The sequence below is a fragment of the Misgurnus anguillicaudatus genome, chromosome 7 (genome assembly GCF_027580225.2).
Source record: "Misgurnus anguillicaudatus chromosome 7, ASM2758022v2, whole genome shotgun sequence".
NCBI classification, from domain to species: domain Eukaryota; kingdom Metazoa; phylum Chordata; class Actinopteri; order Cypriniformes; family Cobitidae; genus Misgurnus; species Misgurnus anguillicaudatus.
Window position 1 is genome coordinate 39,528,935 of NC_073343.2, and position 11,263 is coordinate 39,540,197.

The 11,263-nt window shown below is 38.3% G+C and overlaps 2 protein-coding genes across 2 annotated transcripts; both read left to right on the forward strand.

The window, feature by feature from the left end:
- The first annotated feature begins 1,164 nt into the window (after positions 1-1,164).
- On the forward strand, positions 1,165-5,846 carry LOC129418360 (uncharacterized). Its single transcript, XM_055173313.2, has 7 exons — positions 1,165-1,976; positions 2,240-3,481; positions 4,166-4,260; positions 4,368-4,418; positions 4,590-4,971; positions 5,096-5,227; positions 5,649-5,846. The coding sequence occupies exons 1-7, from the start codon at positions 1,808-1,810 to the stop codon at positions 5,753-5,755; spliced, it is 2,178 nt and encodes a 725-aa protein (XP_055029288.2). The 5' UTR covers positions 1,165-1,807; the 3' UTR covers positions 5,756-5,846.
- A 1,061-nt stretch (positions 5,847-6,907) lies between these two features.
- On the forward strand, positions 6,908-11,131 carry psmc1a (proteasome 26S subunit, ATPase 1a). The gene is made up of 11 exons (XM_073869972.1): positions 6,908-7,009; positions 7,719-7,772; positions 7,948-8,044; positions 8,133-8,255; positions 8,460-8,647; positions 8,786-8,914; positions 9,180-9,276; positions 9,819-10,008; positions 10,190-10,341; positions 10,568-10,722; positions 10,881-11,131. Exons 1-11 carry the CDS (start codon positions 7,007-7,009, stop codon positions 11,013-11,015), a joined length of 1,323 nt encoding a protein of 440 aa, XP_073726073.1. The 5' UTR covers positions 6,908-7,006; the 3' UTR covers positions 11,016-11,131.
- The last annotated feature ends 132 nt before the right edge of the window (positions 11,132-11,263 follow it).

Consider the following 11,263-nt stretch of genomic DNA (forward strand, 5'->3'; position numbering starts at 1 on the left):
TCAAGTTGACAAAACCAAGCCAATGTGCATCCCTTGTTGGTACAAGCTATTTTTATGGTACCCAAAACTCAGGATTTGCACAAACTAATCCTAAACAAACCTGGCTAACCAACTAAACTGGCTTCATGGTATAGGCCCCAGAATTAACAGTTAATCTACGTACACATATCCTAAAAATAATCTTGCGTGACTGATACGCTGTAAAGCGGGTGAATTTAACACATGATTTTGAATGGAAGTCAATGACGCCGTCTGACCCCGGTTGGGTATACCAAGATGGCGCCTCGAACTCTGCGCTGGCTTCACCTCACGCTGTTACGTTAAGCGTTCTATGCGCAGTCCAGTCATATAGATCAGTGGTTTCATCACTTTTTGAACATATTGACACTTAAAATGTTATTTTTTAATCACATTTACGTTACTTGACTGTTAACTTTCAAATGAAAATAAGTTAGCTTCGGCTCGTTCGTTATACCAACGGCCAATGTAAACAAACTAATAAAACTCACTGTTTGCTGCCAAATTTGCAACACTTATGCCATAATGTCAAGTTAATATTTAGAATATAACTCACCAAAGCATAAATTTAACTTCTTATTTAAAAGAAGAAGTTCATTCGCATTGTTTTGATGCTCTGTGATTCTGCATCTGCCTCCGTTATAATTCTCTATTTTGCTCTCTTCTCACTCTAGCGACATCTTTTCCAAGTTATCGCATCACTTCAGGAATCCAATAATTTGTTTTAAATCACTGTTTTAAATCACTTTTTCCTCTTAATAAATATTTTAGTTTCTAGAGATCGCCACGTGCAGCTGCTCATCTGACTCGCTCTCACTCTGTGCTCGTGCTGGCACCTGTGTGAACTGAATGCGCTGCTACCATTGGCTCATAAAAGTGTCTGTCACCGTAGCAAGATCAGCGATTGGTTGAAAGTTTCTTCTCCTTCTAGAACATTCGCTTTTTCTCTCTCTTATTCTTTTACAACAGCAAATGCATGTGCGGTCTGAAAAATGTGCGCGGTCTGACAAATCTATTGCGCGACCACTTTGACTGGCCTGCGCGATTGCGCGCGCGCGCAGCTTAGAGGGAACATCCAGTGTTAAGAGAGTGCTTTACCTCCTGCTTTGCTTAAAACAAATGCATTCTAATGAGGAAAGCGCGCGCATGAAGTATAGGGAGGGGGGACGATCTCGCTGTGGCATGATTTTGATAATGTGAGCTCGGTGTTATCTCCTAAAATGCATTCAAGTTCATCATAATGCACAGCTGCCAATAGATGGCAGTAGCTACATTGGATGGGTCTCATTTAGTGCTAGTGACGGACTTTTCAACAACCTTGAAAAAATATACTGTTAAAAAATGAATGATCTCTATCAACTAAAACGTTATCGCTTTTAATTTAACGGCTAATTTAAAACAATTATTTATCAAACAGATTGAATTTGAAATAAAGGCCTGTCTCTAATAAAAGCCTGCTTCAAATAAAAGCCTGTTACCTTCGCAGCTAGGTAAATAAAGGCCCCGGTCTTTATTTGAGGAATTACGGTAATTCATATCAGGGGGAGTAAATGAGATTTCATTTTGTATAAACTTGTCCTGTGTAGGATAATTTAAGTATATACTTTTGTTTTTAAGTTAATGCATTGTGGGCTGTAGTGACATTTGGACCATTTTTTGACAGAACATTGAATTTTTACTTTTAAGTGGTTATGGAAATCTAATTTGCCAACTTATTTATATCAGCTTAAGTATATTTAGAAGCGCATTTTTTTTCTAAATACCATAGTTACTGTTCCTAAAGCGTAAAATGTGTCTGAGAAGTTTATCATGTGTATGCCTTTATTTCTACACAGCTCATGGACTCATGATCGGCAGTGGAGAACGAGACGCTCAATGGAGGTTGTCCGTCTCTTCATCTGCAGCTGATCGAGAGTCCATTGTGTCTTCTGGGGCTTCAGTGGAGAGGAGTACAGTAGGTCAGTCAATCACACAATTATAATGACACATCAAATGTAATGCAACAAAAATAAATACATTAACTTATACAGATAGTAAAACAAATTTGCTTTTATTTTGCCTATTATTTCTTGTATGGCACTAATGCCATTCCAGTGTTTGTTGAAAAGAGGCAAATCTCAGGAGTGATATAAAGTCACCCAACAGTAATAAGTGCATGGAATGCTGTGTTTAAAAAATCAAGGAAAATGTTAATCAGTTTTTTGTCTTTTCTATCTTTTAGAACAAAAAAAGAAAGGGAAGAAGAGGAAGAAAAAGGGAAGAAAGGCGGCTATCCGTTCTTTCTTCCAAAAATCATTGCAATCTATAATTCAGACATTCTGTGTCTGCCATAATGAGGAAGACTTGGATCCATCTGACCCACCTGATCCATCTGATCCTCAGCCAGGTCCATCCGGCCTGGAGCCATGTGCCCGTAGAGAGCATGCCGATCTACTCAAGCCAACGGGCTATCACGAACCAGACTATTGCCTGTCTGGTTCTTATACCTTGGACAAAACTGAAATCCAAGAAGAGACTGGTCCCAAACATGATGGTCCCTTCGACCAGGAGCTCCGTGCTCAACCGGATCAGACTTCTAGTCAGTCATGCCTTTTTGGCCTGCAGAGGGCTCGTGAAGACAATCGGCAATATAGTCCCTTCGGACTTGAGACGGCGAGCTATGAAGGGCGAAACAAATGCCTGTTTCGTTCATTAAATACCTTGGATACAACTGATATCCAAGAAGAGACTGGTCCCAAACATGATGGTCCCTTCGACCAGGAGCTCCGTGCTCAACCGGATCAGACTTCTAGTCAGTCATGCCTTTTTGGCCTGCAGAGGGCTCGTGAAGACAATCTGCAATATAGTCCCTTTGGACTTGAGTCGACGAGCTATGAAGGGCGAAACAAATGCCTGTTTCGTTCAGTGAATACCTTGGATACAACTGATATCCAAGAAGAGACTGGTCCCAAACATGATGGTCCCTTCGACCAGGAGCTCCGTGCTCAACCGGATCAGACTTCTAGTCAGTCATGCCTTTTTGGCCTGCAGAGGGCTCGTGAAGACAATCGGCAATATAGTCCCTTCGGACTTGAGCCGGCGAGCTGTAACTTACCAGTGAAATGCCTCTCTGGTTCATTATGTTCCTTGGACACAACTGAAATCCAAGAAGAGACTGGTCCCAAAAATGATGGTCCCTTCGACCAAGAGCCCCATGCTCAACCGGATCAGACTACTAGTCAGCCAGGCCCATCCGGCCTTCAGGGGGCTCGTGAAGATAATCGGCAGTATAGTCCCTTCGGACTCGAGCCGACAAGCTATAAAACACCAGTCTTTTGCCAGACTAGTTTATTTACATCAAAGCAAACGGATCGTCAAGTTCCAGCTAAACCTGAACATCGTCCATGCTCTGAACAGGAGAAAAGTGATGAAGCTGAAGCTGACCCTGAACCATCTGAACTGCAGTTAAATTACCGGCCTGGAAGTGAGTATACTGTTATTATATTCTGTTTTTTATTGTCAGCTTTATTTTTCTCTCTTGTCAACTGCTCTTCTCATAATTGTTTTAAAGGTGCAGTGTGTAGCTTTTATAAGGATCTTTTGTCAAAAATGCTATATAAAATACATAACTATATTATCAGTGGTGTATAAAGACCTTTCATAATGAAGTGTTATGTTTTTATTACCTAACAATGAGACGTTTTTATCTAAGAGGGTCCCCTTACATGGAAGTCGCCATTTTTTTTCTACAAAAGCCCTTAACGGACAAACTTGTTTTATTAAGTTGTCTCCAACGATGACATTGTTGTCCGGTGGCGCAACCTCACCACTAGATGTACTAATATTTACACACTGCACCTTTAAACCTGTGCCCAGTTACTGTAATAAGTGTATTTATACATGTAATACCTTCTCCCTGTGCTCTTTCAATATTAGGCCATTTTCAATCTTTCACGTTTTCTGTTAACTATTTCATGTCAATATCATGAGAAAACAAGAACAGCAAAAGACAATAATCCTTTATATTTGGTTATTCACTCAGTTTATACTTATATTAGTTACTGACTAGTCTTTGCAAGCAATTTTATTGCTATTATGCTCATGCGGGCACGTGTGTGTTTAGACAAAATGCTAATCACTTCTGTTTTTTGTGTCGATTGTTTTCCAGGAATATTTAAATTTCATTATGAAATGGGAAGACATATAGGAAGAGGTGCCTTTGGTAATGTTTATGAAGGAAGACGCCTGTCTGATAACAAAAAGGTAAAACCGCTCTTCATCTACATATAGATCCATGTTCAGTGTTTTGATCTAAATATGTTTATTTTTAAGTTTTATGTGGCTTAACATTTGATTATTTTCCCTTGTAGGTCGCCATCAAAACAATCGATAAGTCGTTTAGGAACCGGTACATCGAACTTGTAAGTTGGCAAGATTCAAAATGTATCATGCAATGGGGTCCAAATTATGCTAATAATATTGAAACAACAAACGTTTATTAAATAATAAAAATTTGCATTGTTTGGACCACACTGTTATACCCCACTGAATGTCTATAGTCAGCTAACCTCTTTTTAATGTGTTTTTACCAGCCTGATCACAAAAGCGATTTGCTTGCAGAAGTGGCTATAAATCTGCTTTTACTCAAACCGAAGAAGAGCCCACACATTGTGGAAATGTTGGACTGGTTTACTGAAGATGATGAGCACATCATGGTTTTAGAGTATCCGGCTCCCTGCGTGACCCTGACGAAGTTTATAAGAGACAATGGTTGCCTCTCTGAAGAGCTGGCACGTGATTTTATGCGGCAAGCGATCCTCGGTGCTAAAGACTGCTTTAGGCGCGGTGTCTACCATGGTGACATAAAGCTTGATAACATCCTGATCAATACAGACACGATGAAGCTCAAGTTAATCGACTTTGGAGTCAGCCAACTTACGGAAGCTTGTACCGTTCATGGCGTGGACAAAAGGAGTGAGTTGACTTTGTGTTTTGTTCCCCTAATAGCACACCATTGAAATTCACAAGGATGGACTGTATGCCATGATACTATGATTTGGATGACTTTTAGTAATGAAAGGTTTTGTTTACATTACAGAGCAAGGACCTTGTGTTGCAAAGACGATCTGTTCTTTTGGTGCTTTACTTTACAAAATGCTGCATGGAGACGAGCTGTCTAAACCCTATTATGAATTCACCAAAAGTTATCGGTCTAGAAGTTCATCCAAAGGTAAGACAACAGCACTAACAAAACAAACACTGTTAAATGCAAACAAAGCTTACAATATTGGTGACTTCTCACATGATGCAGGTATTATATAAATTAGAAGAAAACTGGACATTTTGTTTGTTAAACTTTCATCATTGCTTTATATAGTGCATATTTCAGAAGCTTGTAGATGACAATACTGTTTATAAACCTATTTTGTATGTTTTTCTATATAAAATCATCCTACATAATGTAAAATACATGGAAAATAACCTTGATTTCTTTAATATATATTGAGTTATGTCATGTCAAAGATCGACCTTAATGTGAAATCAACGAGGATGCTCCTAAAGTCATTATTAGATGATGAGACTTTAACCTGGATTTCACAGACAGGATCACAAGTGTCTAATCAATGTTTTTTGTTGTGCTTTCTTAACAGAGTATGAAGAATTCATGGATCTGTGTTTTCAGAATTATAAAAGAGGCAGAAAGAGAAAGCCAAAATTAGATGATCTCTTAAAACACCCATGGATGATGAAAAAATAAATATTGAATTTATATTTTTATGAAAATGTTATTTATTCATTCATTGATGACAAGAACAATAAAAAACTATTACATTTTCTATTTTTAAAAATTGGTGTGTGTCTTTTTGAGAATACACTTCGGGTTGAAAATGTTTAGGAAGCAGATGGAAAAAAAATTCTTATTTAATTTCTATTACTTATAACGTAAGGTAGCCTTTTTGCCCCCCCCCCCCAAAAAAAAAACACAAACTGTAATGGACTTTTTTAAAATGTTGTTTTACTTTAATTTTTTTCATAGTTTCATAGGCTTTAAATATAGTAATTACTTTATTTCCAATAAATTGAGATGAGTTTTGCATCAGATAGATTTGACGATAATGCAATTCATAGATTACATAACCCCACCCCCTTGCTTCACTCACTGGGGAAATAATGAGTAATTTCTAAAAAAAAAATATCACATTTTGATTTCAAACAGAAAGGTCTGCAATTTGCATTTGAGGGATTCAGGATGTGACTTGTAACTCGAAATGAAAACATATTTAAGATTGAAGCTATCGCTTAAGTCAAGGGCTCTCAAGTCACACGCATTGACCGTGAGACACACGCATTTCACACGCATTTCACATTCTGTGTCAGTTCACATGCTCACACTTTGTATTTCTCACGCTGAGAAGTAAGATATAAATTGTCCTGCTATATACAATTAATGTAAGAGGCGCAGGCATACGCAGAGCAGTTCTGTCGAGTTCAGCTGCTTCGAGTTTTTTAAGAGTGCTAAACTTTACGCAGCGCCGCAAGAACTGACAAGCAGATGACGTCAGAGTACCGCGAGAATTCGCGGAGGAGACTGATTTCAAATGGCTCTCGCGTTACTCTGAAGTCGTTCACGCAATGCATCTTACCAGGCAATCAGAAATATACGAGATGTTGTTTAAATTATATTACATGTAGTTATATCTGTAATCATGTGTGCATGTGCATAAGCTGTAGCAACCTGGAAAAATCAAGTTTTTTTGACCGTTTGAGTTTAAGAAATACAATATATTGTATACTTGTTGTAAGGCAATTGTGTGTCGAAAATATATTCATTTATTGTAGCAAGCAATTTTAAGATATCAGTTCCCAAATTCAAATAGATAAGACTACAGATTTCTTTACAGTATGTAGGGTTTCATTTGTGTTTTATCCTCCCCAGCAGGCGGCGCTGCAGCTATAATGCAACAGTAGAAATAAATCAGGCTAAGAAGAAGAAAGGCCTCAAACGACAATGGTGAGCCAGCATATTTCAATGTTTTTCTTTGTTTTGATTGTTTTTAATGTTTTGTCTGTATACAAATGTATTTTATTATGGAATTAATGCTATTATTTTTATAACACTAAAATGTAAAGCATTTTGGCGCAGTTTAAGTGTTTGATAATATTATTGAACGTACGCTTTCAGTGTTCGATTGTAGACCACCATGTTTATTAATAATGCCATAAATACTATTAATTTCGTGTTTAACTTAATGACACACAGATATTACTCCCAACTAGACAGTTGATTTCAACGACATGTTAAAATAATATAGTTGCATGCCCCTTCTAGGCATAATTTTATCGTAGTGAATATGTATGTTTGTTCGCAGATTGACAAACCGATTTGTACACCAAATGTCATGGTAGTAACAATGGTTCCTGTAGTGAGACAACTATACATTTTATGGTTATTTTTAATTTTACAACAAATAACCGAGGCCAATGTAGCAAAACTATAATCAGCTTTTGTAAGACTAATGGCAACAAAGATGCCGTCATTGGTCATGGAGAAAAATAGTTTTTGTTAATTATCACAAAGTACTTTGTCAGCCATTGCAATGACTCGTATGTGATCAGACAGTTTTGCTATGAATGTCTCTTAAATTCAGTGAACGTGGAAGTGTTGATGATGTAAGTGTCGTTTTCGGATTAACATCACGTTTATTGTATTTCTTTCACAGGGACAAAGTCAGAGTGGAGGTCAAGGACCCGGTGGAGGAAAGAAAGATGACAAGGTGGGTATTAAAAATAAAATAAGTATAGCTTTGTAAAGGTTCATCCAGGTCAGAATATTATGAATGCACTTGCAACTAAATATGGCTACTGTCATCAAGAAATGAGTAGTATTGTCATGATGACTGCATTTCTTATTATAGTCTGTCAACAAAATACTGTAATATTTTATTTTAGGATAAGAAAAAGAAATACGAACCCCCGATTCCTACCAGAGTTGGGAAAAAGAAGAAGAAGGTTAAGGGGCCTGATGCTGCCAGCAAACTCCCACTGGGTAAAATGAACTTGAAAACATGACAAGATGTTTGTTGCGGTTACATGTAAAGTAAATCTTCAATTATATGTCATATATCTTTTCTCAGTCACGCCACACACGCAATGCAGACTGAAACTCCTTAAACAGGACAGAATTAAAGACTATCTGTTGATGGAGGAAGAGTTCGTCAGGAACCAGGAACAGATGAAACCTCTGGAGGAGAAACAAGAGGAGGAGAAAAAAAGACTCTTTCTCTTTAAGTCCTTGTGAAAAAATGAAACCATATTGCTAAATGAAATGCTATGCATTTTATACATAAGACTGTGTTTTCTTTCACCTAAAATATTTGAAATAATTTTACATAACACATAGGTAGTAGTGTGAATATATCATCTCCTCAAACTTAAGTTTCTGGCATCATGTTTAACTTTCTAGGAGGAGAGATCTAAAGTCGATGACCTCAGAGGAACACCAATGTCTGTGGGAACTCTGGAGGAGATTATCGATGATAATCACGCCATTGTGTCGACCTCAGTGGGCTCTGAACATTACGTCAGTATTCTTTCATTTGTTGACAAGGATCTTCTGGAGCCGGGCTGTTCGGTGCTACTAAACCACAAGGTTAGTAAGTCTTCACTCTTAATGGAGATTAAATTGACACTTGGAGATGTTTAGCAGTTAAATATAGCTGCCGAATGACTCGGTTCCTTATAAGACAACGCAGCTTTGCGACAGTTGACAGAAAGATGTTGATTTCAGGTTCATGCGGTGATCGGAGTGCTGATGGATGACACGGATCCGCTGGTGACAGTGATGAAAGTAGAAAAAGCTCCACAGGAGACGTACGCAGACATCGGAGGACTGGACAACCAGATTCAGGAGATCAAGGTATAAAACTGTCACCAGGTAGCACGGATTATCAATTTCATTGCATGCATGTAAGACTACTAACATTATTTAAATTAAACAAATTACAATTATATATAGTGAAACAATAAAACCCAAATACTGTTTATTTAAATGACATCAAACAGAATTCATGATGCATTTAACTTTTGAATTAAATATTTAGTACTGAGTCAGTCTTGATATATATTTTTGGGTTTATTTTTGTTTTATGTAGCTGTTTTGGAAATGACCCTATCTCTTACAGGAGTCTGTGGAACTTCCCCTGACACATCCAGAATATTATGAAGAAATGGGAATAAAGCCCCCAAAAGGAGTGATTCTCTACGGCCCACCTGGGACAGGTCAGTCTGATGGCTGCGTCAAAATCACTTCTGTGTCTGAATTCGAAGGCAGCTGACGTGTGCCTTATGAGGCTTTGACTTCCGTGGCATAGAGGCAGCTCCGAGAAACGCATTTGGACAGCCTTCATTGGCCGCGTAATGGAATTCTGTTTAAAATATAAACAGACAGTGCCTGTGTGATAGCTAATCACATATTTGATAACTGCAACACTAATTTCTTGCTAGAAATGCAATTATAATGTGTATCTTTATTTACACTAAATTAGTGATCCAGCCACTTTTTTTGGCCACCATTTTATTTTTTTCGTAATCAACCAATCACATTCCACACACACACGCATAGAATTGTGGAACAAGACGATGGAGGTATCTCAGGAGTCAGGACGTAAACCAAACATTGGATTCGGATGTGCCTTGATGCCATCCTGCCTTGGAATGAGCAGCATTTTAGAGATTTTGGATGCAGCCCACATCCATATGATTTTCTAAAGTTTTTCTTTAGCGTATGCTCTGTACTGATGTTACTTATTCCTGGCGTGCAGGTAAGACTCTTCTGGCGAAGGCGGTGGCTAACCAGACGTCTGCCACCTTCCTAAGGGTTGTGGGCTCGGAGCTAATTCAGAAGTATTTGGGTGATGGTCCCAAACTGGTGCGAGAACTCTTCAGAGTGGCTGAGGAGCACGCTCCATCCATCGTCTTCATAGATGAGATCGATGCTATAGGGACTAAGAGGTACGTTTAAACATTTGAAAGTTTGTGGTGTTTACATTTTTACCATGGTAAAGGCATTTGCAGAGCTGCATTGATATTAAATTGAAAATTATAGTAGGGCTTTAAGCGTGGCTCATTCAATCAAAAAGTAGAGGTGGTGTAGACAGGTAAGATGTTGTGTGATTCTGTTCTCGCCCTTCAGGTATGAATCTAATTCAGGTGGAGAGCGAGAGATCCAGAGAACTATGTTGGAGCTGCTGAACCAGTTGGATGGATTTGACTCGCGTGGAGACGTCAAGGTAGTCATGGCGACTAACAGGATAGAGACCCTCGATCCAGCTCTCATTAGACCGGGTAAATGAATACACTTACCATGTTTATTTTTGGTATGGGTTTTACATGCTAATAAAAAAAGTAGAAATTATTTTGCAGAACAGTGCAAATGTGCATTTTCTTTTGTGTTATGCATATTTGCATTTAAATAAAATTTAAAAGCATTCAATTGTAATTATAGTATGATCTTACCATGTATAAAAGCATTGAGTTTGAAGACTAAAGTATGCTGTATGTCAATTCACAGGTAGAATTGATCGTAAGATCGAGTTCCCGCTGCCAGACGAAAAGACAAAGCGCAGAATTTTCCAGATCCATACCAGCAGGATGACGGTGGCTGCTGATGTGACCTTGGATGACCTCATCCTAGCAAAAGAGGACTTGTCTGGAGCTGACATTAAGGTTGAGATTCTTAGATCTGTATTAGAAAGTAGTGACTTTCAAAGTACACCTTGCCCACTTCATTATATAAAGTCATGCATCCTGTTTTATTTAGTCCTTTGGCTAAAACGCATTTTAGTTTCGGTCTAATGTATTTCTTTGTCGGATACTCTTTTCAGGCTATTTGTACAGAAGCAGGTCTGATGGCTCTGAGGGAACGCCGAATGAAAGTTACAAATGAAGACTTTAAAAAGTCCAAAGAGAACGTGCTGTACAAGAAGCAGGAGGGGACGCCAGAAGGCCTTTACCTTTAACCTGTCACGAGTCAAATTCTCCTCTTACATTATAACTTTTGTTTATACAAACACTTCCTTCTGATGTATTTGGTTCATTTATGCTTGATACCAATTAAATATTTCTTAAATCTTCATCAATGATTCAGACTCATGTTTATTGCTTATCTGAATAGATCTCATGAAACGGTCACATTTGAACTCACAGGGTCCCACGGGTCCTTGAAAGTTTGTGAATCTGGGGGGGATTCAATGCCCTGGGAACTTTT

Coding starts and splice junctions, on each gene's coding strand:
- LOC129418360 (XM_055173313.2), top strand. CDS start 1,808: ATGTGTCTGAGAAGTTTATCATGTGTATGCCTTTATTTCTACACAGCT. Junction 1,977..2,239: donor AGTGGAGAGGAGTACAGTAG/GTCAGTCAATCA, acceptor TCTATCTTTTAG/AACAAAAAAAGAAAGGGAAG. Junction 4,419..4,589: donor GGAACCGGTACATCGAACTT/GTAAGTTGGCAA, acceptor TGTTTTTACCAG/CCTGATCACAAAAGCGATTT.
- psmc1a (XM_073869972.1), top strand. Junction 8,648..8,785: donor CGGTGCTACTAAACCACAAG/GTTAGTAAGTCT, acceptor TGTTGATTTCAG/GTTCATGCGGTGATCGGAGT. Junction 8,915..9,179: donor ACCAGATTCAGGAGATCAAG/GTATAAAACTGT, acceptor TATCTCTTACAG/GAGTCTGTGGAACTTCCCCT.